The sequence below is a fragment of the Nyctereutes procyonoides genome, unplaced genomic scaffold, assembly GCF_905146905.1.
Source record: "Nyctereutes procyonoides isolate TBG_1078 unplaced genomic scaffold, NYPRO_anot_genome, whole genome shotgun sequence".
NCBI classification, from domain to species: Eukaryota; Metazoa; Chordata; class Mammalia; order Carnivora; family Canidae; genus Nyctereutes; species Nyctereutes procyonoides.
This window is the reverse complement of record NW_026575046.1, coordinates 28,273,567-28,298,950: the sequence shown is the minus strand read 5'-3', so window position 1 is coordinate 28,298,950 and position 25,384 is coordinate 28,273,567. Positions and strand designations below refer to the sequence as shown.

Sequence of the window (25,384 nt, the reverse complement as noted above, 5' to 3'; positions counted from 1 at the left end):
TGGAATAATTGGACAACTAGACCTGTGTCTGGTCTAGATATAGATCTTATGCCCTTCCCAATAATTAAATCAAAATGGATCACAGACCTAAATGTAAAATATGAAACTATAAAACTCTCAGGAGATAACATAAGAGAAAATCTAATGACTTTGGGTGTAGCGATGCCTTTTTAGAAACAACACCAAAGATATGATCTATGAAAGAAATAATTGATTAAACTGGATTTCATTAAGATCAAAACCAAACAAAACAAGACAACTGCTTCTGGGAAAGACAATGTCAAGAGAATGAGAAGATAAGCCATAGACTGGGAGAAAACATTTGCAAAGAATATATCTGATAAAGGACTGGTGTCCAATATTTGCAAAGAACTATTAAAACTCAACAATAAGAAAACAACCCAATTAAAAAATAGGCCAAAGACCTTAACGGACACCTCACCAAAGAAGATATGTAGAAGGAAATAAACAAATGAAAAGATGTTCCTCATCATTTGTTATCAGGGAGATGCAAATTAATACCACTACATACCTATTAGAATGATGAAAATCTAGAACATTAACACCACCAAATGCTGGTGAGGATGTGCAGCAACAGGAATTCTCATTCATTATTAGTAGAAATTCAAATGATACAGACACTTTGGAATACAGTTTGGTAGTTTCTTAAAAACTAAATATACCTTTATAAGATCCAGTGATTGTACTTCTTGGTGTTTAAGTAGTTGAAAATTTATGTTCACACAAAAAATTGCACATGGATGTTCATAACAGGTTTATTCATAATTGTCAAAAGTTGGAAGCAACCAAGATGTCCTTCAGTAGGTAAAAGGATAAGTAAACTGTGGCTCATCCAGACAACAGATTATTATTCAATGCTAAAAAGAAACAATTTATCAAGCCATAGAAAGATGTGGAGGAACCTTAGATGTGTATTTCTCTCTTTTTTTTTAAATGTGTATTTCTAAGTGAAGGAAACCACTCTGAAAAGGCTATATACTGTATGTTTCTAACTCTATGACACTCTGGAAAAGGCAAGCCTATAGAGACAGTGAAAAGATCTGTGGTTATGGGCGAGGGGTTGTGATTGAATAAGCAGAGCACAGAGGATTTTTAAAACAATGAAAATATTCTGTATGATATTATAATGATGGCTCTATGTCATTACACATTGTCCAAAGCCATAACATATCCAATGACAAGAATGAATCCTAAAACTATAGACTTAAGAGTGATTATGCTGTGTCAATGTGGGTTCATCCTTGGTGAATTATGTACCATTCTGGTGAGTCATATTAATGGAGGAGGCTGTGCATATGGGAGTGGGTAGTGGGTATGTAGGAAATCTCTGTATCATCTTCTCAATTTTGCTGTAAACCTAAAACTATTTGAAAAAAAGTTTTAAAAAATCAACAGAGCCTCAGAGAGATGGAAGACCATATCAAAAAGTCTAACATTAAAGACTCCCCACATAATTGGACTCCTCCAATAAGAGGGGAGATAGAATGGGGCAGACATCTTCTCAGAGGTATAAATTCAAGAAGCTCCATAAGATACATGAGAAGAAAACTATACCTAGTCACATCATAGTGAAAGTGTTGAAAACCAAAGGTAAAGAGAAAATATTGAAAGAACTAGGGGAAAAGATACATGACATACAGTAGAATATGACACTCTCTACTTTGACCAGACTTGAATCAAGTTCCTCTGAGTCTTCTTTCTGACTAGGTTCCAACCTTAGGCTCTGTCCTTGGTCCACCTAATGGGTTATGGAGAATCCTGCTGAGTCAATTTAGCAAAAATTCCATACTGAGTATCTCATCACCCTTGATGTCTGATCAAATTCCTCATCTACCCTCAATATCTTATCATTCTGGCTTGCCTTCAGTAAGAATTCTGTTAAGCAAGCCTAACGAGAATCCTCCTATCCCTGATGCTTTGTCTTAGTAATTTTCCATTTACCTGCCCTACTATTTGGGTATAAATTTTCACTTTCTTTGTTGTATTTGGAGTTGGGCCTGATCTCTCCCCTACTGCAAAACCCTATTGTAATAGTCCCTGCTTGAATAGACTCTTTCTTATCAGCTTTAACTAGTGTCCCCAATACTTTTTCTTTATAAAATATCAATTCCAAAGAGATCTGATTTCTCATCACATACCATGGGGGCCAGAATATTGTAAAACAACACTCTATGATTAATAGGGAGTGATTGTTATAACTGACTAAAAAAAGGTAAGACCTAATGAATGCTATTCATGAGATAATACACTTTAAACATAAAGATAGATTAAAAGCAAATGGATTGGAAAAGATACCATGTTAACTGTAAACACAAGAAGGCTGGAGTGACTGTTGTATATGAAAAGATATACAATTATTCCTGTATGGGCTCAATAATAGGTCCTTCAAGTATACAAAGAAGCAACTGAAAGAATTAAAGGGAGAAATAGAAATTGGACAGTCACAGTTGGGGGTTTTAGACCCTCAGTAATTAAAAGAACAACAAAAAAAGCGCACACAATTGAAAGAACACAAAAAGTCAGTAAAAGCAAAGATCATCTGAAAAAAACAACCATCTTGATATAATCAATATTTAGAGAACACTATATCCTATCACCATAGAATAGTTTTTTTCATGTACATGGTTCATTTACTGAGACAGACCAAATTTCTGGAAGAATATGACCCATGCTTAAACTCATACTTCATCTACATATGGTCTAGACACCACGACCAAATACATCTTTGTAAGGACATTAATTTTGGCTATGACATTTACTTGTTTATAAATCTTCCATCACTCACCACTGCCTACAAGGTTAATTTAAATCTCTTCAGGCTGACATACAAAATGCAGCACAATCTGCCTGCCATGTTCCACCCTCTATCATCATGACTCATAATGCTCCATTCCACATAATTTTTTTTTTGGCCATAGTTTATATGGACTCTGTATTATCTGCCAAACATACATTGCACATTTGACTGCCAAGTCTTCATCCATTTCTTTCCCACTACTTTTTATACCCTCCCTCACAATTTTGCCTAGAATCATCTATATCCTTTAAGGTCCAAACTGCCTGGAAGGTATTTGGGGGCCATGTGAGGACATCCTGTGCTTCCATCAGTTCACCAGCTGCATGACTTAGGATATGTTAATTTCTCTTCCTATGCCTCAATCTTCTCATCTGTTAAATGTGTATAATATTAGTAGTTGCCTAATAAGATTGTCATGAATTTATTTTATTTTTTTAAAGATTTTTATTTATTTATTCGAGAGAGAGAAAGAGAGAGAGAGAGACAGAGAGACAGAGAGGCAGAGACACAGGCAGAGGGAGAAGCAGGCTCCTTGCGAGGAGCCCAATGCAGGACTCAATCCCTGTGATACTCAATCCCCAGACCCAGGATCATACCCTGAGCCAAAGACAGACATTCAACCCCTGAGCCACCGAAGTGTCCCAAGATTGTCATGAATCTAAATGAGCTAATGCAGATAAGGCACTTAGGAGGATGCCTGACACATTGTGTGTATGATCAGTATGTGCTAGCTCTTATTTTGTGGCTATTACTGGTGGTGAGTTTTGAGAGACCATTTTAACTGGATGGTGGGACAGGTGTCAGATTTTATAATTTTCTTATGGGCTTCTGCATCTCAGCCAGCATATCCTTAGCATAATCTCCAAGTTGGCTGTTGCTAGAGAGTATAGAAACATGCCCACAGCTCTGTTTGCAGAAATGAGGTGGATCTAACCAAGTCTAATTTCATCAGGGCCTTTTTTGTGATGAAATGGATTATCTTCAGTAGCACTCCAATATCTTATATCTCCTCCCTGAATGTCAATAAATCAGTACCACTATATTAATTTGTCACATTTTGGATGGCTTAGTTGTAGGGGACACATTGGTAGCATGAGAACTTCTCTTTATTTCCACAGTGTCTTCTGTTGGCCTCTCCACCTGGTCACCTGTGGGACCCCATCACCAGAGACTGCACATTGGGTAGAGAAGGGGAAAGTGAGCCAGGAGAGAGGGAGAGGTGGAAGAAAGAAAGGAGAGGGGAACTGACTCATCGCACCTTCCCCCAAAGCATGCTCTAGATCACAGACCTCCCCAAAACACAGCAATGAGAGAAAAACCCCACAAACAGCCTGGCTACAATCAGCAGCCAGAGAGAGGGTGGAGGTCCTGGTAATCATCCTGTGCGCTATGCAGGTGGTCTGGCCACTGGGTGTCACTCTTAGTCTGTGTTCCTTTGATTTGGTGTCAGGTTTCTGGCTTTTGCTGGTCTTCCTCTTCCCACAGGCTCCCTCCCTGTGCTGATCTATCTACCTTGGAAGGCTTTGCTGACTGCATAGACAGTACACGGAGAGTGAAATCACCCCAGATGCAGATTTTTGATCTGCACATGGGAAAGTAACGTGTTTGTCACAATAGCAAGCAGTAACTAGTTCTACAGCAACAGCATCTAGAAAATTAGCTTTGTTGTTGTTGTTGTTAAAGATTATATTTATTTATTCATGAGAGACAGAGAGAGAGGGAGAGAGAGAGGCAGAGACACAGGCGGAGGTTCCACGCAGGGATCCCAATGCGAGACTTGATCCCGGGACTCCAGGACCACACCCTGAGCCGAAGGCAGCCGCTCAACCACTGAGCCACCTAGGCATCCCAAAAATGGGCTTTTAAAACAGAATATTTCTGTTTATTCATTTATTACTATTATTTCCCCCTTTATATATTATTTGCTTTTTATTTTATTAATCTCTCTATATATTTTAAAGATTTTATTTATTTATTCATAAGAGACACAGAGAGAGAGGCAGAGACACAGGCAGAGGAAGAAGCAGGCTCCCTGCAGGGACCCTGATGCAAGACTCCATCCCAGCACCCCAGGATCATGCCCTGAGCCAAAGGCAGACTCTCAACCACTGAGTCACCCAGGTGTCCCAATATATTCTTATATTTTTATTTACTGTTTTCATTCTATAAAATTTAACAGTTAGATAAAGTGGAAATTAATCCAGAAAGAAGGATTGGGAAGAAAGACCTGAACATATAAAACCTTTAAAAAAATAGAAGTCATATTTAACAAATCTATTATTTTTACTTACCCTCTTTAGAACTTGGTGTGCATTTTCAATCTGAAGATTCATGTCTTCAATTCTGGAATATTCTCCATCATTTTCCTTGTGAATACTGACTCTGCGAGTCTCTCCAGTCTCTCCTGTGGAAGTTCTATTAGATTATCCTGGTCATCTCATCCTATCTTCCATCTTGTTTGGTTAATTCTTCTGTTTCCTTATTTCTCCATGCTGCATTCTGAGTGATTTCTGCAGATCTGTGCTCGGGTTCATTAATTTTTTCCTCTGCTGTGCTAAATCTTTCGTTTAACTTATCCAGTGAGTCCTTAATTGCAGTGTCTTTGTTTTTTTTTGTTTCCAGGAGTTGAATTTTTTTATCAGAACTGTCTGTTCCTTTTCCCATAATACTCTGTTCTTTCATTATGGTTCCTAAGTTTGAAAATCTCTCTCCCTCCCTCCCTCTCTCTCTCTCTCTTTTTTTTCTCTCTCTCTCTTTTTAAGTAGGCTCCATACCCAGCATGGGCTTGAACTCACAACCCCGCATTTGAGAGCTGAGCTAAGATCGAGTCAGATGTTTAACTGACTGAGCCACCCAGGGACTCCAGTTTAAAACTCTTTTAAATTACTTTGTCTGCTTATTCTTTCATTTCCAGCTCTATTATTTCCCATTCTTTCAATGCTGATTTTTGGGCTGAATGCATCTGATGGTTTTCTCTCTCAGTAGTTAATTTCCTTGTGTGATTTGTAATCTCTTTATGATCTATGGTTGATCCTTGAACAATGTAGGGATTAGGAATGCTAAAACCCTTCGCAGTTGAAAATCTGTGTGTAACTTTTGACTTCCCCCAAACTTAACTATTGATGCCTACTGTTAACAGAACCCTTACTGATAACATAAACAGTCGATTAACACATATTTTGTATGTTTTATATACTGTATTCTTATAATAAAGTAAGCTAGATAAATTAAAATGTAATTAAGAAAATCATCAGGAGGGAGAAATGGTGATTTCAGGAAAGAGTGGTGCTCTGTCTGGCCGAGGGAGCGTGAAGGAAGCATGTATGACCTTCTACAATGAGGTGAAACAAATAGAGAAGAAAGATTCAGTTCCTTTTTTTTTTTTGAAAGATTCAGTTCTAACATCCAAAAATCAGATCAAAAGGCTGACCTGTCTTGGCTCCTCCTACTTCACTTTGAACCCATTTGAGGATCTTCAGATAGATCCTGAAGCGACAGGTGAAGGAATAAAAAAGAAGTTTTGATAGTTACCCATATTGGTGTATTCTGACAAAAATCAAGATGATGCTGACAACACAAAAGGCTTTGGAGGCTGTGAACAAAGCTTACAAGTTGCTACTGGATCAGGAACAAAAGAGAGGGCAGGATATCATTCACGCAGGAAAATATTACACAGGACACACTGTGAGAGTGTGAGAAAAGCAATTAAGGGGGAAGGAAAATCCTACAAATGTGGGGGAGGATGATCCTAAGCTGTTTAAACAAGCAGTATATAAAAACAGACCACAAAACTCTTTGCTGATCTGGAAATTAAAAGGAAAGAGAGAGAAGCCAAAGAGATGCATGAAAGGAAACAACAAAGGCAAGAAGAGATAGAAGCTGGAAAAAAAGACAAATGAGAAAGAGAGTGGTGAAAAAACTTTGAGGAAAGTTGATATGGTCATGTGGACAGCTGGTGCACCTTCTAGGCATATCCAAAGGGTGCAGATAGAGGAGAATAACTGGACATTCCTGAGAGCATCAAAAGTAAAAATGGAGTAGCGTGAACCACAGAGCCTTCCCACAACTCTCTCCCCTCCTCAGCTTTGAAGGATTCATTCTTTCCTCTCATTTCCACCCCAACATAGAGTAATATTTGCTTTTTAGTCCACTTTATTTTCAATATAATTTTTAACAGCAACCAGAGTAATTCCTTTGCACATTGAAATGAGAGGTTTGCTTTAAAAAGAAACCTTCTCCCCACTCCTACCCCTGGACCAACCAGGATTGGAAGGTGCCACCACTAGTCCTGCCTTCTCTTCCCACTGCCTGTAAAGGAACATTTTGCACTTCTCTGGCTTGTGAAGGTTAAAAACTTAGTGAATAGTTTGTGGAAATCAACCAGTTAAATGTATTGAGTTAAAAAAAAAAAGAGAAAATCATAAGGAAAATACAATGACAACACTGTATTGTATTTATCAAAAAATATCTGCACGCAAGTGGACCTGTGCAGTTCAAACCGTATTGTTCAAGGATCAACCATAATCTGAGCTACTCTTTAGCATTAAAAAAAATTAGGTTTCTCATGAATCCTACACTGTGGAAGAGTAGTTTTTGTGATAATTTCTGTTGTCTCCCTAGAGAATGAACATTCAGGGCTAGTTTTTGTCCCTTGACTGGGATACCTACAGACTTTAGGGTAAATTCAGATCCTATCCCTTCTCAAGGAGCACAACTGGGTGTTTGATTTTTCCACACAAGTCCTCAGACAGACACATAGCTTCTCCAGGTGTCCTTGGAAGATGGAAAGGAGTTTTCTAATTCCTTTTTGATGGAATAGCGACACTTCCAGACTTCAAACTTTATGCAGGGAGCAACCTTTTACCTTCCCTGCTTGATGTAGGCCCAAAGTTATCTCTAGTAAGGAGGAGGGGGTATTAGAGGCCAACCCAGCTGCTCGGACTCATGTCCTGGCTAAGATCCTCCAGGGTCCTCATGGCATCTGTTCCCATTTATTCACAGGGCTTTGATTTCTGTGTTTGTTTCTGGATCCTAAGGATTTCCCTTTCTTTCCTTAAAAGTTAGTATGTATTAAAATATTTATCTTTGGGATGCCTGGGTGGCTTGGTGGTTGAGGATCTGCCTTAGGCTCAGGGTGTGATCCTGGGGTCCTGGGATTGAGTCCCACATCGGACTCTCTGTGGGGAGCCTGCTTCTCCCTCTGCCTATGTCTCTGCCTCTCTCCCTGTGTCTCTCATGAATAAATAAAATCTTTAAAAAAAATATTTATCTTTGTCACATCTTTATCCTACTTTGACCTTTAGTGATTCAGTTTATCTTCTGATTTTCTTTCCTGCTTTTTTTCCCCCAGTGGAACAATCTAGGTTACTTACTTAAGCCATCTCCTGCCATAGCAAAGGAATGGAAGGTCAGTGTACTAGTTATCATTTGATACAAGTAAGGAAGGTAAGCATAAGGTCCCCTATACTTTTCTGATCCGTGTGCGCACTGATGGTCCAAACGAGTGCTGTGGTCCCCACTGGGTAGTGGTCTGGGTTCTCTTTATTTATCTCCTCATAGCTGGTCAGAAGTAGATTGACGTAAGAGTTAAGGAATGGAGTGTGATTACCATCTCCCCAGGGAAAGGGCTTGGTCTCAATGTGGAGATGGGGTAGGTGACACACAGGGGTTTCTCCTGCTCTCTGTGATGCGACTTTAGGAAGACATTCAGCATGCTTATTCCCATGCTGGGGAGTGCTGCAGAGTAGGTGAGGGCCTTCTATCTGTGAGCTGATCTCTCCTGTCATGGGTGCCATGCAACACAGGTGGCCCCAGCTGTGCCCTGGACCCAGCTGCCACTGCCATTTTTTACCTCCATCTCCTGGTTTTATTATCAAAGGTCTTCAAACAAGGTCATGTGAGCTGTGGGGGGAGGAGGAGAAGTTGCAGGGACCAACACCTTTCCCATTCTGAACCCTGTCCTTTACCCTGCTTTAAACAGGAAGCGGGATGCCTGGGTGGCTCAGTGGTTGAGCGTCTGCCTCTGGCTCAGGGCGTGATCCTGGAGTCCTGGGATTGAGTACCACATTGGGCTTCCTGCATGGAGCCTGCTTCTCCCTCTGTCTGTGTCTCTGCCTCTCTCTCTCTCTCTCTCTCTCTCTCTCTCTGTGTCTCTCGTGAATAAATAAATAAAATCTTCAAAAAATAAAAAAATAAACAGGGAAGCTCCTCTTGTGTCTTTCTCTACAGCAGCCTAGCTGGCAAGTACTTCATCCTTGTGTACCTCAGTTTCTTCATTTGTAAAAAGAGAACAATAATAGTGCTGCCTCACTGGACTATTGTGAGGACAAATGACATATACAAATGACAAATGACAAAGCACTCAGGCAGTGCCTGGTTCAAAATAAGCATGATCTTTGTTGTTATTTACTGTTGTTAATTATTGTCATTATATTTCTTCTAAAAAATGATTCTGAACTAAAAAAAAGTCTTTTCAGATGTAGAAAAGGTCCTAAAAGATACGTAAGATACAATCTAAACTGGGTCTTTTCTTAAAGATCTTTTAGTTTGAAAATTCTTTACTTCTATGCTAATTCTACCAGCAAGAAAGTTAATTTGAGCCAAGCTTGGCTAGCAAGGTTAGTTTTAGCCAAGTTTGGCTTGTGCCTAGCAGAACAGGCATAAAGATCTCTATTGTTTATGATAATTTTCTTCCAGCCCCCTGACATTCCTTCAACCCCACTTCCCATTCCATAGCAATTCTTTTCTTTTCATAATGATTCACAATGAACTTGTTGTAACTGTTGTATAAGCTGCCTTCTGACTTGAGTCAGCCTTGCTTCATGGTTTGTCAACGTTGTGTCACCTGTCCCTAGACTTTTTGCTGAAATTGCCTAACTTTAAAGAAATTTTATCTAATGGATCTTCTCTAACCTTTACATTTATGGTAACCTCTTCTACATTTCCTATGATAGTGGGGACCATGTAGTCTCAAAAAGGGTAGGGTTAAGAAAGGGCTTTGCTGTCTTCTAAGAGAAAGTGCTATTGGAAGGGGCATTTTCATTCTTACTTCAGCCTGCTTGGCACTGTTCAGTCCAGGTCCACAGTGATGAGCTGGTGACAGCACTACTTACTTACGAGCGTGATTATATTAAGAATCAATGAGATGATGGGTCAGGATTCAGCCATGAAGAATGAGTATTGATGGTCTTCTTTCACTTCTCAGTGTGAAGTGGGAAAAATCATAGGTCTGAGGCCTTGTCCCGACTCCCCTCTTCTCGTTATCCTCCTCGGACCTTAATTCAGGTGCAGGAATATTACCTACCATCTTCAGTGATGAGGTGAGATGTTCTTTTTAGGCTTAGGAAAGTGACAGGAGATTGGAGTGGGCCTGCTTGCCTATAGGTTGTTCATATTGATATAACATCTGCCACCAGTTGATTGTATGTTCTAGTATCTTCTGAAGGCCCAAGCTCATCCAGAGCAATAGAATCTTTTTAACTGTTAAAGGAGTTGTTCCAATCCTATCCATGAAGTTGTAGCTATAGTCATAATTGAGTTGATGATGTGGATAATAGTTGATTGGTATAATTGGTATAAAAAATCCAGGGTTACATAGACCAGGTTGTCTTATATTTAGTGGAAGCAGCATTCAGAATAGTAAGCCAGGCTTCCCCAACCTTTTACCTCTACTGACGTTTGTGGATACCATGTGGTTGAGGAGTCCCTCAGTAAAAGAAGGCTGAGATTACTTTGGCTCAGCCAGGCAGGTTAGTGACCACCTTAGGTTACCCTGGAGCTCACAGCACAGTCTCAGTAGCAAGGTTGACATTCTAATACTTGAGAGGGGGTGGTCAGAGCCAGTTGTGGGATGTTATATATATCATGCATAAGATGGGGTAGCAGGGAAAGTGTGGGCTTTTTTCCCAGTCCTTTTGAGGGCCAAAATTTGACACTCTCTTCTGAAGACCAACAGCTGCCTCATTATCAAAATGAATCAGTCTCATTAGTTAAAGGTATGTTAGTTAAAGGTAGTTAAAGGTATGTGCGAGGGAAGGCTCCAGCTTCATTCTTTTGCATGTGGCCATGCAATTCTCCTAGCACCATTGGTTGAAAGACTATTTTTCCCTCCATTGATTCAGTAGCTTTGTGGAAAATTAATTGACATGGGATTATTTCTGGACTCTCGATTCTATTACAATGATCTATCCTTATATCAGTACCAACTGTCTTGATTACCATTGTTTTACAGTAACTTTTGAAATCAAGAAGTGTAAAATTGAGAACTTTATCCTTTGTTTTCAAGACTGTTCTGGCTATTCTGGGTTTCTAAGTCTTCGTATGAATTTTAGTGTCTGCTTGTCAATTTCTAGAAAAGAAACTGCTAGGATTTGTAGAGATTACTTTGAATATGTAGATTAATTTGGGCAGTCTCACCACCTTAACAATATTAAGTCTTCCAAATTCATGAACATGAGATGTTTTTCCTTCATCGAGATCTTTAATTTCTTTCAATGATGTTTGTAGCTCCCAGAGTATGTTTTGACTTCTTTTGTTAAATATATTTCTAAATACTTTATTATTTTTGATACTATTGTAAATGGAATTGTTTTCTTTTTCTTTCTTTTTTTTAAAAGATTTTGTTTTTATTTATTAATGAGACACACACACACACACACACACACACACAGAGAGAGAGGGGCAGAGACACAAGCAGAGGGAGAAGCAGGCTCCATGCGGGGAGCCTGACGTGGGACTCGATCCGGGGACCCCAGGATCATGCCCTGGGCTGAAGGCAGCACTAAACCGCTGAGCCACCCGGGCTGCCCTGGAATTGTTTTCTTAAATTAATTTTTGGATTGTTCATTGCTAATGCAGAGAAAAAAATTGATTTTTTTAAAAGTAGGCTCCCTGCCCAACGAGGGCTCACACTCATGACTATACTTACCAGACTGCTCACAGCTGTGAGATAAAGACCTGAGCTAAGTTGAAGAGTCAGACACATAGTTGACTGAGCCACCTAGGCACCCTTCCAAAAATTGATTTTTGTATACTGTTCTTCTATCTTGCAACCTTGCTATAATATTAGTCCTAATGGTTTTTAAAAATTGGATTCCTTATGATTTTCTACATATAAGATCATATCACCTGAGAGTAGAGATAGTTTTAATTCTTCCTTTCCAACTTGAATGCTTTTCTTTTCACTTTTGTTGTTGTTGTTGCCCCAACTGCCTTTAAATCTTCAGATCTTCCAACCTCACTCATCACCTGGGCAGTGAGAAAGCAGTCCCTGCCAGTTCTGTATCCTCAGGTGCTCTCTGTGCCTCTGCTGTCCCCTTTCAGTCTGGGCTGTGAACACTGACCTTAAAGGTGAGTGGACTAACAGGCACAGTGAGAGCAGGGAGGAGAAAGAGGTAATGGGGAGGAGGATGGGACAAGGACATCCCAAATGCAGGGTAGAAGCAGGGCTTGTAGGGCCTGCTTGTGTGTGCACCTCTGACTATGTCCATGGCTCAGCTCGGGAGCCTGAAGATGGTGTGGACCGCAGAGAGGTGGGGCACTGGTCTCCACAGGGCTGTCTGTCCAGGCCAGACCAGGCCAGGCCAAGCTCAGGGAGCAGTGATATACCCCAGGATTCACCTTGTGGCCAGAATTAGGAGCCAGAAGCCCCTGCCTGGGCTCCTGCGACTGGTTCATGTATCCTCGTCTTCGTCTACAGTCTTGAATTCCAAGAGGAGCAAAATGAAATATGAGAGATTGACATCCATGATATGGGCTCACGGGGTGGTTAGGAGAGGTGAGTGGGGGGCTCTGGGGGCCTGGCAGCCTACTGCTGCCATCTGCTGGACACATACTGACTCCTCTCTGCCTGGGCTTGTTCCTGAGTCTTGGGATTTGATACAGGGATGGAAGGGTCCGTCCTTTGTGTCTTGGAGCCAACAGGGGATGCTTGAGTGCTGGTTTACCTTCCCTGAGTGCTGAGGTCTATGGGCTAGACAATGATAAGAAAATAAACCCAACATTGCTTCCAGTGATGGGTTTATTGGTCTTGATGTGGTCTAGTCTTGAGCAGTGTATCTGTCTTCTTCAGTGTAAAAGGTGGTGGCTGGACAAGTTGATGGAGATATTAGGGATTTCTCCAGTCTATTATCTTATGTCTTGGCATTTTCTGTCTCTTTATCTATCCCCCTTCCACTTCCATTGCTAATTAATTTGTTGCTTATTTGTTATCTTTCTCCTCCAATGGAATGTTAGCTCCATGAAAGAATATCCCTAACTATTGACCTTACCACTGTGTCACTCTCCCCATCCCAACCTAAATTAGAGCACATAGTTGGTGCTTAATCAATATCTTTTGAATGAAATCCTCTGGTCATTTTCAGGATTTCTTCCACTCCGCATACTCTGGTGTTCTATAAATGTTGATTGCATTATTCTTTACCAAATGCAAAAATTAGGGAGATTCAGTGGTGCTCCAGTCAAAAAGCCCAGCTCAGGATTCAGTCCACTGGGTTCTGAATCCTGATACTACCACTTGCCAGCTGTGTGACCTATGGAAATTTACTCAGCTTCCCAGCCCCTCAAATCCTTCACCTTTATTTTTTATTTTAAAGGTTTTATTTATTTATTCATAAGAGACACAGAGGGAGAGCCAGAGACATAGGCAGAAGGAGAAGCAGGCCCCATGCAGGGAGCCCATTATGGGACTTGATCCCGGGGCTCCAGGATCACGTGCTGAGCCGAAGGCAGATGCTTAAATGCGGAGCCACCCAGGTGTCCCTCCTTCACCTTTAGATAGAGATAATGACAGGACCTGCTCCTGTGGGTGGTTATGTGCATCAAGTGAGAAAATCCGCAAAAATACTAGTGTAACGCATCCATATGAAGCTGTCCGTGTGTGTTAACAAGTATTATCATTATTCACTTACGCCTACCCATGTGATAAGCCCCTCATCTCTCTTTCTTCTCATGCAGGCTTGCTGGACCTTTCCACTATTTGTTCTTGTCAGCATTTCCCTGCCTGGGAATGTGCCGGGGAACTCTGTTGCCATGGGGATTGCGGGGCATGGTCCTTCCTCTGGGCCAATTGCATTGATGCTAAATGAGGCTGGCCTGCATCCAGGTTTCCATCTCCTTGCAGAGAAGTACTCAGGTAGGGCCCTGGTGAGAGAGAGCAGGCTTCTAGTACTTCTTTTCTCTATCTCCATCCCTTCTCTTGCAAATGCAATAAGAATTTCACCCTGCCTCTTCATTTTACAGGCTTGTAAATGAATCTGAATGAAAGGGCTTTCAAAGCAGCATAACTTCATACATGAAGGTGACATGGTCTTGAATTCTTTCTCTTTATCCCAGGCTGAAATTAATTTCCCTCTCTTTGACCGAATATTTCCCCCAGTTGTGTGGACTCAGTTTATTTTTTTTTAATAAATTTTATTTATTTTTTTATTTATTTTATTTTTATTTTTTTATTTATTTATGATAGTCACAGAGAGAGAGAGAGAGGCAGAGACATAGGCAGAGGGAGAAGCATGCTCCATGCACCAGGAGCCCGATGTGGGATTCGATCCCAGGTTTCCAGGATTGCGCCCTGGGCCAAAGGCAGGCGCCAAACTGCTGTGCCACCCAGGGATCCCGTGGACTCAGTTTAAAGACACACACAGTACTTCTCTGTGTTTCCCAATTAATAAAAATGCTTTCAGGGATCTTTCTAATTTTCTCTTCACAGCTGCTTTGTAAAGCCCTTAAGTCATTTGGTAGCTGAGGAACCCCACCCTTGAACCAGCTGCTCAGCCTCTTGGCCTCATGCTGAGGCCAACACAGCATCAGGCTTGAATGTGGAGCCCCTTCATCTCCACCTAGAATCTTTTTCACCTTGCTCAGCAGGATGCTGATGGATTAGGCTTTTAGGAGAGATCATTGAACCTTGGACCATCTAAAAGCCCCAAATAATTTCCATTGGAAAAACAATCTACTCCCTACATAATTATAAGGGTGTGAAGAAAGGGGTTAACAGAAATAAAAATCTACACCCACGAGGATGTTCACAACAATTGGTGGCCACCAGGAAGGAGGAAGCCATGGGGCTCTGCTGGGAAAGTCATCAGAGGAGTAGTATCTTGGCTCATTCCTCTCGGGGAGTGGAATTGAGATCTGGGGAAGCAGAGGATCCCTTTGTTTATAAGTTTGTTTTGAACTTTGTTTAGATTTCAGGAAGTGAGACTAACAACTCTCATCTAGAAACAGGAAAATGTTAGCAATCCACATGGCTAAACCATTGGGACTCATTTGTTTGTTTTGATTTTGTCAAGGAGAAAGAGGAACCCTTTCTGGGTCAGCTTTACCCATGGCTCTTGCCTGGGCTGCCCTCATGAAGCTTCTCTTTTCTACAAGAGTTCCCATCTTTTTAACTTGAAGCTCCAGCCACAAGTCAAGTGAAACAGGCCAAATCAGCACTGTCATTCTCACACTGCAGGCTGAGTCCCGGGCCGAGAGTGAAGCAGTGGGCCAATTAAGATATATGATAATTTACATAATATGATCCTATATGGAAATATATATATAATGTATATATAATTTTCCATACAGAAATGGGATCACAATACATGTGTCTAGGATGCAGAGCCAGAGTTCAGAAAGATACTACAAATTGCTTGTGGTTGCCTTTAGGGAGGGGACTGGGCTTTGGTTAGGAGCGAAGTGTTTTGAAAGTGGCCTCACATTTTTATTCAATCCTCAGTCTGAACTTTTCCACACATATATGACTGTAGCTGTGTTGACACCATTTCAAACAGAATACCTGACCTTCCGACAGGACAGTACTTTCCTCACCATGCTCTACAGGTGCTCTCCTTTACTCTCCACTATAAACATGATCTCTGAAATTCCCCTCTGCAGCCTCCCTCTGTCTTTTGGCTCTCCCACTCCTTGAAATCTCCAGAAGTTGCTGGACAGTCTCCTTATGACCTTGTGACATGGTCTCTGATCTCATATCTCTGTCCCCGGTCTCCTCATCTAGCTTGACTCTGAGGTGGCCCATTTCAGTAACTGTCTCACCAGCCCCCTGGATTCTCATGCCCTAGTGCCCCTTGACCCTCCTGCCTTGTCAGCTCTGGATTGTTGTGTGCTGTCCCTGCTCCCTTTTGAGGCTCCTGGAAGAAAGACATAACCCCCATGACTGGACCCCTGCAAACTTTTAACAGCCAGTCCTGTCTGTCCCTCACTGGGACCAGCAACCCTCCAATTTCTTTCTAATCAGCTTCTTATTATGCTACCCCCATGGACTCCTTTTGTCTCCTCCTCCTTGGTTATATTGTGGCCTTCACCCATGAGCTACTCCAAATGCACACCTTCTGTACTCTCGATGCCTTCATATATCCCACCTCAGAGGAGCTCTGTCTCCAAGACAGGCTCTGTTTATACAGTTCTCCTCCTTCTGGACTCTTCTACGTCAGTGTTCTTCTCTCTGCATCTGTCTATTCCTCTCTAGTTCATATAGGTGTGACACAGAGCTCTATTCTGAGCTTAGTTTGATTTAATAGTTTCTTTTCCCCCAGTGCCTGAGGAAACAGAAGGGATATGTTGTAGATGTTGTGGAGTCTGCCTGGATCCCCACCTATCATGACTGGCCCACTCCTTCCTCCAGTTGCTGGAAGCTTTCAAGCTCGACGCTTTCAGCTGAGTCCCTCCCTGGGGCTTGCCTAGAACAGAAGAGTGCCACGTCCAGTTTGTGTCCCCTTCTGGGGCACCCTGCCCTCAATGACTGGCCCTTATGAGGATGTAGCCAGTCCAGTGGCTGGTTGTTATCAGATGCTGTTGGCCCAGGATGACTCTGCATGGCCCACCTACCCCTGAGCTCCCTGTGGGAACCAGCTGAGGACTCTCTTAAGAGTGATTTGCAGGCCATTCTGTCCTCTGTCTGGTTCTGTTCCTCCCCCCCTACCCCCCCGCCCCCATAGGGATCCTGTGAACACAACCCCATAAACTTGCTGCCTACAAGTCTTCCTCTCAGGGTCTGCTTTTTGGGAACTGACCTGCTGCAGCAGGCTTTTCAGATTTGGGGAGAAATCTTGAACAGGGATTGATTTCATCTGCTTAGAACATAGAGACAGTCTGAGAAAACTTAGATCAGTGGAAACTTTTGGATTAGGTAGCTTAAAACAAAATCAGTTGTACAAATATAAGTTGTGAGAGATTTGGTCAGGTATCTATTTAAACAAGAACTAAGAGCTTCCTTAAATTTTTAGTTCCTTCCTTCCTTCCTTCCTTCCTTCCTTCCTTCCTTCCTTCCTTCCTTCCTTCCTTCCTTCCTTCATGTAAGAGTGCCTGTTTCAGGCACCGTGTTTCATGGTGGGAACAGGACAGCAGAAATGTGAGGGGGAGATGGTAAATAAACACAGACTTAGGACTATAATCACTAAAGTGAATAAGCGGGGGCAGAAATAGGAATAAAAGGAGGTACGTCTCAGAGTAGGTGATACTGAATATAAGACTGACTACAGGTCAGTGCAGTGGCACAGACACTGGGGCAGTCAGAGTGAGGAACTGAGGGTTCTGTGGGATCATGCTCCCATCCCCTACTAACTGAAGGCTCCAGACACTGAAAGAACAGCTGCAGGGGAGTTCTGATGGCCTCGATTCTCAAAGCGTGGTCCAACAGCCAGCATATGGGCACCACCTGCAAGCTCCCACTAGAGCGTCTCACCCCCTCAGAGACCGGGGATTAGGATCTGATTTTCCCCATTCCCAGGTCTATTGGTTTCCTATGGCTGCTGTAACAAATGACAAACTTAGTGACTTCAAACAACACAACTTTATTATCTTGTAGTTCTGGATGTCAGATTTCCAAAGTGGATCTCACTGGGCTAAAATCAAGGTGTTGGTAGGGCTGTGTTCCTCTTGGAAGTTCTAGAGAATTCTTTCTGTGCCTTGGCCAGCTTTTAGAGCCTTCCTACATTTCTTGCCTATGGTCCCATCTTCCATCTAAAACCAGCACTGTAGCAGCATTTTCAAATCACTTTCTCTGATTCTGACCTCTGGCTTCTAGTTTGCTTGTCATATCTTCTGACTCTGACCTTCCCACCTCCCTAGCGGTTATATCTGGACCATCCTATGTCCCTTTCTCAAATTCCTTCACTTAATCCTATCAAGAAAGTCCTTTTAGTCAGGTAAGAAAACATAAACATATTCACAGGCTCTGGAGATGTGGATATCTTTGGGGGGGCATTATTCTTCGTATCATGCCAGATAATTAATATCCATATTAAAGTTTGAGAAGGACTGGTCTATTGTCCTTCTTTCCTACTTTCCCTGGATGTTCATGTTTGTTGAAACCTTTTTTTTTTTGAAACCTTTTAAATTAGTGCATGTATGATAAACTGTTTTACTCATTTGCTTGACCTCTATACATACATGGTTCTATGGAGGTTAAGATAATCTGATCTTTATTAGTAGGTAGATGTTGCTTGAGGGAGGGGTTGGGGGTTGGGATGCTGTATATGTGTGTCTGTTTATATTCTCCTGGCTGTCTTAAGTGGTGAAGCTTACTGTATATGCAGGTGCTGGCTGGAATGTTTGGGAAAAGCTATTGCTGCCATTTACTAGCAGTAAGACCCTGGAGAAGTCACCTGACTTCTCTCACACAGCCCTTTCATCGCTTACAAAATGGTGGGTCCAGCTCCTACGTTATGGATATAGGTGTGAGGATATAGTAAGATAGAGGATTTCATCAATATGGAAGTCTTGAATAATTATAAATCATTTTTTTTTGTTATTTGTGGATGCTGAAACTTGAGGATGAGAGGGGCCCTCTCCTTTCTTTCTTTTTTTCTTTCTTTCTTTCTTTCTTTTTTCTTTCTTTCTTTCTTTCTTTCTTTCTTTCTTTCTTTCTTTCTTTCTTTCTTCTTTTCTTTCTTTCCTTCTTCTTCTTCTTCTTCTTCTTCTTCTTCTTCTTCTTCTTCTTCTTCTTCAAGATCTACTTATTCATGAGAAAGAGAGAGAGAGAGAGAGAGAGAACACAGAAAGGAGGGTCAAAGGGAGAGGGAGGGAGATAATGTCACGCAGACTCCATGCTGAGCATGGAGCCCAATTGGGGGCTCGATCCTATGACATTGAGATCACAACCTGAGCTGAAACCAAGAGTCTGTGGCCCAAACAACTGTGCCACCCAGGTGTCCCCTCACATTCTTTTCATTGAGAGAGCCAGATTCCCTGCATGTGGTCTCCCCTTGTGGTTAAGGCTTTTAATTAACTTTAGTATAGATCAGAAGATTAAGAAAAGGAGAGCTCTATGGACATTTAGACCCCTGAAATGTACACCTGGCCCTGTCCCTCATCTCTGTAAAAGAAATCCCTGGGGCATTATTTGCTGAAATCTGGAGGCACATTGGAATCGCTAGGAGTGGGTCTAATCAGAGATTCTGTTTCATTGGAGCTGGGTAAGATCTAGGCATCTGAATTTTTTTTTTTTTTTAGGCATCTGAATTTTGATAAATCTCTCCAAGTAGGTAGAATGTGAACTATCTTCTGACTCCTGTAGGCTGATGTAAACTTGGAATCCATTAGCAAAAGTACAATACATAAAACAAAGGAGGGGACAGTGCCTCCGTGCTGTGTACAGAATACACAGCTCTGCTGGATAGTTGAATGGAGATCTGGGGATCCCACTTTCAGAGTAACTTGAACAAAGTCATCATGGGAACAAGACTTGAATGGGTGAGGACACAGAGTGACTACATAAGGAAAGTACCTAAGGGGAAATGGTTGACTTTCCCAAGGTCACCCAATGAAATTTATCAGTGAAAACACCCAGAATACCCCTTTCTTTTTGCTTGAAACCAATTTACTAGATCACAAAAGCCAAATAGTGATGAAAATAGTTGAGCATGAGTATTTATTTTTCTTTCTTAAGTAAACTGCTTGCAAAACGTGTGTCTGTTGAAAACGTTGGCCAGTCAAGAAGTAAAGAGAGAAATGCAGCTAGGGGCTGGGTGGCTAGGCTGGATGCCTTTGCCTGAAGTAATGAAAGGAATCTTCTTGATTATCTGAGGACAGGCAGTCCTAGTTTTACTTAGATGTATTTCCTCCTAAGCTTTCTGATTGGAACTGAGATTTTTGTCTCTGTCATGGCTGATAGGTACATTCTTCTCAACAAGGATGTCCCTTCTTCCTCAGAGTCTGGACTCATGGACAATATGCCAAAGACTGGTATAACAGTGATCTCTCTCTCTCACACACACACATGCAAGATTTGCACAAGTAAAAAATCAACACCTGGAAACACTTTTTAAATCCTCACAATCATTTTATGAGATAGAGATTTTTTGTGATCTCTATGTGACTATTATTATCATTGTTACTTGCAAAGGACAGACTATGCCAAACAGCATACAACTTGGAAATGGCAGAGCCAGGATTTGAACTTCGGTCTTCTGACCACAAATCTAATGCCCAAACTGACCTTTGAGAGGTAAAAACATATCCAGATGGAGTTTCCTGGGGTTATCCTAATGAACTGCCCAAACTGGGTTACTTAAAATAATAGAAATATATTGTCTCATAGCTTTGGTGACCAGATGTCCCAAATCAAGGTGTCTGCATGGCTAAGCTCCCTTGGAAACCTTCAGGGAGGATCATCCCTTGACTCTTCCTGACTTCTGGTGGTTTGCTGGCAATCCCCTTCATTCCTTGGCTTGTGGATGTGTAACTCAACGCCCTCATTGTTGCCGGAGCTTCTGCTTGTGGGTCTGTGTCTTCACAGGGTGTTTGTTTTATAAGAACATTAGTCATATTGGATTAGGGACCCTCTGTATTCCAGTATGAACCCAAACTAAATAATTATATCTACAACAATCCTATTTTCAAATAAAATCACAGTCTGAGGTACTGGGGGTTCAGTGTTCCATATATTATATTTGAAGGGGAGAGAATTCCACCCATGACATAGTCTTACAGTTTTCCCCTTGAATTATAGTTCCTCAGTGCATATATTATCCCAACTAGACTGTGAATTTCCCAAGAAAACAATTTTCAATTTTACATCAGAAGGGTCCAACCGGCTGCTTGTGGGCTGGATTTGGCCTGAATTGAAATACAAGTAAATTGTATTTCTATTTTTTCTCTATTAGAATGTATTAGTTTTCTTAAGATGCTTTTTATAAACAGCTAATGTACAAAAAAATTCAAGTTTCCTCATCAGAAATAAAAATCTGGACACTGTATTTTTAATACATACTTTTATAGCATTTCAAAAGCAAATCTTAATTCAAACCAATACCTCTAAAAGGAAGTTTAAAAATTTAGTTTAGTTTCAAGAGTTTGCATGTGGCAGAGAAGGCAGGTCACATTTTATATTTTAACGACACAACCTATTGTATAATAAATATAAAATGAAAAAAGGTAAGTTTGTCTGGTCTGAAGTATTGGCCTACACAGTGCTTTAAAAGATTTTCTGGGGATCCCTGGGTGGCGCAGTGGTTTGGCGCCTGCCTTTGGCCCAGGGCGCGATCCTGGAGACCCTGGATCGAATCCCACATCGGGCTCCCGGTGCATGGAGCCTGCTTCTCCCTCTGCCTGTGTCTCTGCCTCTCTCTCTCTCTCTGTGACTATCATAAATAAATAAAAAGAGAAAAAAATATTAAAAAAAAGATTTTCTGAATTAGTCTTTGAGCATTAATTTTTTAATTCTTATTTTTCTTATCAAAGTATAAGTAACACACAGCATTATATTAGTTTCCAGTGAACAACATAAGATTCAACAATTCTTTTGTTGTTGTTGTTAAAGATAGATTTATTTATTTATTTATTTATTTATTTATTTATTTATGCGGGGGGGGAGAGAGAGAGAGAGAAAGAGAGAGAGCACCCCCATGGGAGGGGGAGAGGGAGAGGAAATTTTAAGCAGATTCTCTGATAGTGCAGAGCCTGAGTCGGGCTCAGTCTCATCACACCCTGACATCATGACCTGGGCTGAAAGAGTTGGATTTGGATTCTTAACTGACTGTACCACCCAGATGCCCCATGATTCAGCAGTTCTATACAATACTCAAAACCATGGGATACTTCATGAATCTGCATGTTTCCCTTGCACAGGGGCTGTGTTAATCTCTGTGTCATTCCAATTTTAGTGTATGTGCTACTGGAGTGAGCCTAGTTTGTGGCCATTAAAAAATTTGGGAACTTCATGTGAAAATCTTGATGTCTGGTTCCTATGACAAATCAGGACGTCTGGCTACTTCCCAGAAGAACATGGCATCATACTTCTCATTTCCTGAAGCCTAGTGGGAGCTTCTTAGGTGGGGCAGTGCCCACCTTGTATCACAGATATATTTGTATCCTACTGATTCTTCTTCTTTGCAGAGCCTTGATTAATATACTCTTCATTCAGAAATATATCTAATACCTAAACCCCTTTTATTACCTCTATTGCTGTCACTCTGGTACAGACCATCATTATCTTTCTCCTGGATGTTACATTTGCTGCATACATGGAATCCCAGCTATAGTCTATTTCCTTTTCCTTTTTTTTTTTTTTAAGATTTATTTATTTTAGAGAGAGAGCACACATGAGCTGGTGGAGGGACAGAGGGAGAATCCTCAAACAGAGTCCCTGCTGAGAGTGGAGCCCGACAGGGGGCTCAATCCCAGGACCCCAAGATCATCGCCTGAGCTGAAATTAAGAGTTGGATGCTTAACCAACTGAGCCACCTAGGTGCCTCCAGCCTATTTTTCAAGGAGCAGTTAGGGTGACCCTTTAAAACTATAAGTCTATCATGAGACTCCTCTATTTGGCATCCTATATGTCTCCCATCTCACTCATAGTAGAAGCTGAAATCCTTAGATGGCCTTCAATGTCCTCTGCAATCTAGCCTCTAGCTGCTTTCTCTCACCTCATCTTTATACCCTGCTCTGCCTCATGGACTTCAACCACACATGCTTTTCTTTCCACTTGCCAGCCATGGTCCAGCCTCAGGGCCTTTGCACCTGCTGCTCTCTCTGTCTGGAAAGCCTTTGTTCAGGCTAATTCATCTAAGGCATATTCATACGCCTTAGCCCATATGCAGAATAGCACTAGTTTCTTGCATCTCAAGAAAACAATGACTTTATCCAGAGTGGACTTGCCAAAATGTGTCTGAGCCAACTGCCTCAGAGTGTCACCTGGGACAGACGGACTTCCTTTGGTTGGTTCTGGTCACTTACAATTTCTGATCTCTATTGCTGTACCTGCGTAAGAATGGTGGACAGGTTAGTCAAGGAGAAATGATAAGTCTGAGCATTTGTCATCATGTGCAAGTTAAACTATGGCTTCTTTCTTTCTTTCTTTCTTTCTTTCTTTCTTTCTTTCTTTCTTTCTTTCTTTCTTTCTTTCTTTCTTTCTTTCTTTTTCTTTCTTTCTTAAAGATTTTATTTATTTATTCATGAGAGACACTTAGAGAGGCAGAGACATAGGCAGAGGAAGAGGGAGAAGCAGGCTCCATGCAGGAAGCCCGATGTGGGACTCGATCCCAGGTCTCAGGATCATGCTCTGGGCTGAAGGCTAATGTTTAGCCGCTGAGCCACCCAGGCGTCCCAAAACCATGGTTTCTTTTCACCATCTGATTCTTATGTCCTCCCAAAGTTTTGAGTGACTATCTTCTAAAGAAACTCTTGCTCTTTTATCTTAAGTCCAAGAAAACATTCTAAAACACTGCTTCGGTGAAGGAAAAGGCATGGGACATTATGAGAGTGAATATTTTAGACAGAAGTGCACAGAGAAAACATCCTGCATGTAATCCCCCATGTGACTGGAGAGACCCTGTCCACCCCCACCCCCCCCGCCCCACCGCTGCCCTCCCTGCCCCACCCTAGCCCTCCTCTCCTGGGCCTTCCATAGTGGTCAGCAAGCTCTGAGGGTTCACTATCAGATCATCTAATTGTTTTTTCACTGTAGTCATGGAAAGAGCTTGTATATCAGAAAAATGAAGCTCCCCAACTGTGGAATCAATTAGACCTGACTCCAGTCCTGAATCTGACATTCATACATAGTGGGGCTTCGGATGTGTTATATGCCCCTCTTCGTGAGTTTCCTCACTTAGAGAATAGAGCTGAAAGGACCTATGTTATGGGGCTGTTACGGGATTGAAATGAAGTAACGTATAGTGAGTGCCTGGCCCATGGCAAACGTTTAAGTGACTGGGAGTCAAAATGAGTCAGCATTGAAACTGAAGCCAGACTCTGTCACCTGAGTCTGAACTGGTGTGTGCAGTGGACACTCGTGACAGCCCCCATGGGACTGGCCCCTGGGCTATCCTTTATATTGTCACCCCGGTGCTCCTCCCAGAATATAAACACGGCCAACTCACCTCCCTCCTTAAAATGCTGTGCGAGTGACCTCCAGTCCAGCCTGCACGTAGCCTGCAGAGTAGTGGATAGGACTCCTGTGTCCTTTCGGTTGTGCCTCCTCCCTCCTTGGCTCACTCCCCACTGAACTTTGCTCTAGGCACTAACAAAATAATAAGTAATTAGTGATCCTTGAACTTGGCTGTTAGATCAGTCAGGCCTCCATCCAGTCTTGTGGACATTCAACCATATTTTCCCTGCCTCCTTTGGAAGATGTTGCAGGAGGTTTTCTGTACTGCGTCCACTGCATTCTCTGGCTCTGCAACTTGTCCAAAGTGAAAAAGAGGCTGGTCTGGTGTCACCAGGTTTTTGGGCAAATTTGTAACCTTACCGGACTTGGTCCTGCATCCTCTCATCAGTAAGGTGCTGGGCTCCAGCAGGTGATTGCCTGGATTCCTTCTGACCAAGGCTTTAGGAGCAGGGGCTGGGGCTGTGCCCTTTCACCAGTGAGGAGCTGGCTCACCAATGCTGCTGGCGCCCCGGTGAGCTGCTGCGCCCAGGGGAGGTGTTCACAGACAGAGAGGCTGGGTGGGGATGGCTCTCTCATGGGCAGGCAAGTCAGTGCGGGCCAAGTCAGCCAGGGGGAAACAAGAACAGCGGCCTTGATTCCTGGGATGCTCTCTGCCCTTCTCCTCCACCCTGGCCTCCCCCACAGGAACCCAACTGTGTATCTCAGTCCTAGAATGTGAGGAATGTGCCACAGCCTGATAGGCCTGAAGCAATCTGCAGAGAGGCAGGGAGGAGTGCTGCTCCCCAGTCAGAGGCCTGACAGTGTAGGGACTATGGGTCCTGAGGGCTGGGCTGCCCCTCCCCTCCTGCCTGGACCTCCTGCTGCAGCCTGATGTCAAAGGCTGCATTGTGCATTGAGCCTGGTTTTGGTCCCTAGTGTGCCAGGGAGGAGGCGGGAGGAGGGACACCGTTGGGAGGCTGTCCCTCCCAGTGCTCTTCTGGCTGCTGTTCCCAGGGGCCTTGGCCTGGGGAGAATGATGCACACATGGGTGGCTGCTTCTGCATTCCCGTGGAGCCGAGTCTATCCTGGGGCCCAGGTGAGTTTCCTGACGTGGGGGAGGGGGTTGGCCTGTGGCTTCCCTGAGGTGATTGGTCCAGTGAAGACTCAGGGATCTGTTGGGTTGGGGGAGCTGCTTTTCCAAAGATTGCAGCGGCCGAGATGACTTTGCTTTCTGGCCCCCTCTCCTTCCCTAGTCCAGTGCTTGT

At 42.4% G+C, this 25,384-nt stretch overlaps 1 protein-coding gene, 1 long non-coding RNA gene, 1 other non-coding gene and 1 pseudogene across 4 annotated transcripts in view; 2 read left to right on the top strand and 2 right to left on the bottom strand.

Moving 5' to 3' along the window:
• Positions 1-6,081: 6,081 nt before the first annotated feature.
• On the top strand, positions 6,082-6,907 carry LOC129509380 (dnaJ homolog subfamily C member 8-like; annotated as a pseudogene).
• Positions 6,908-13,874: 6,967 nt separating this feature from the next.
• SH3TC2 (SH3 domain and tetratricopeptide repeats 2) overlaps positions 13,875-25,384 on the top strand; it is a 65,780-nt gene continuing 54,270 nt past the window's right edge. The window contains 1 exon segment of the mRNA XM_055325832.1: positions 13,875-13,949. Within this exon segment, the coding sequence (XP_055181807.1) occupies positions 13,892-13,949 (58 nt within the window). The 5' untranslated portion in view covers positions 13,875-13,891.
• LOC129509918 (uncharacterized) lies at positions 17,638-24,845 on the bottom strand. Of its 2 annotated transcripts, XR_008664436.1 has the most exons (4): positions 24,501-24,845; positions 24,133-24,272; positions 22,949-23,014; positions 17,638-18,767 (listed from the first exon to the last, which is right to left on the bottom strand). It is a non-coding gene; the product is annotated as an uncharacterized LOC129509918 (long non-coding RNA). The 2 variants fall into 2 exon arrangements; XR_008664435.1 differs by lacking the exon at positions 17,638-18,767 and having other exon boundaries at positions 22,384-23,014.
• LOC129510013 (U6 spliceosomal RNA) lies at positions 21,839-21,940 on the bottom strand. Its single transcript, XR_008664471.1, has one exon. It is a non-coding gene; the product is annotated as a U6 spliceosomal RNA (small nuclear RNA).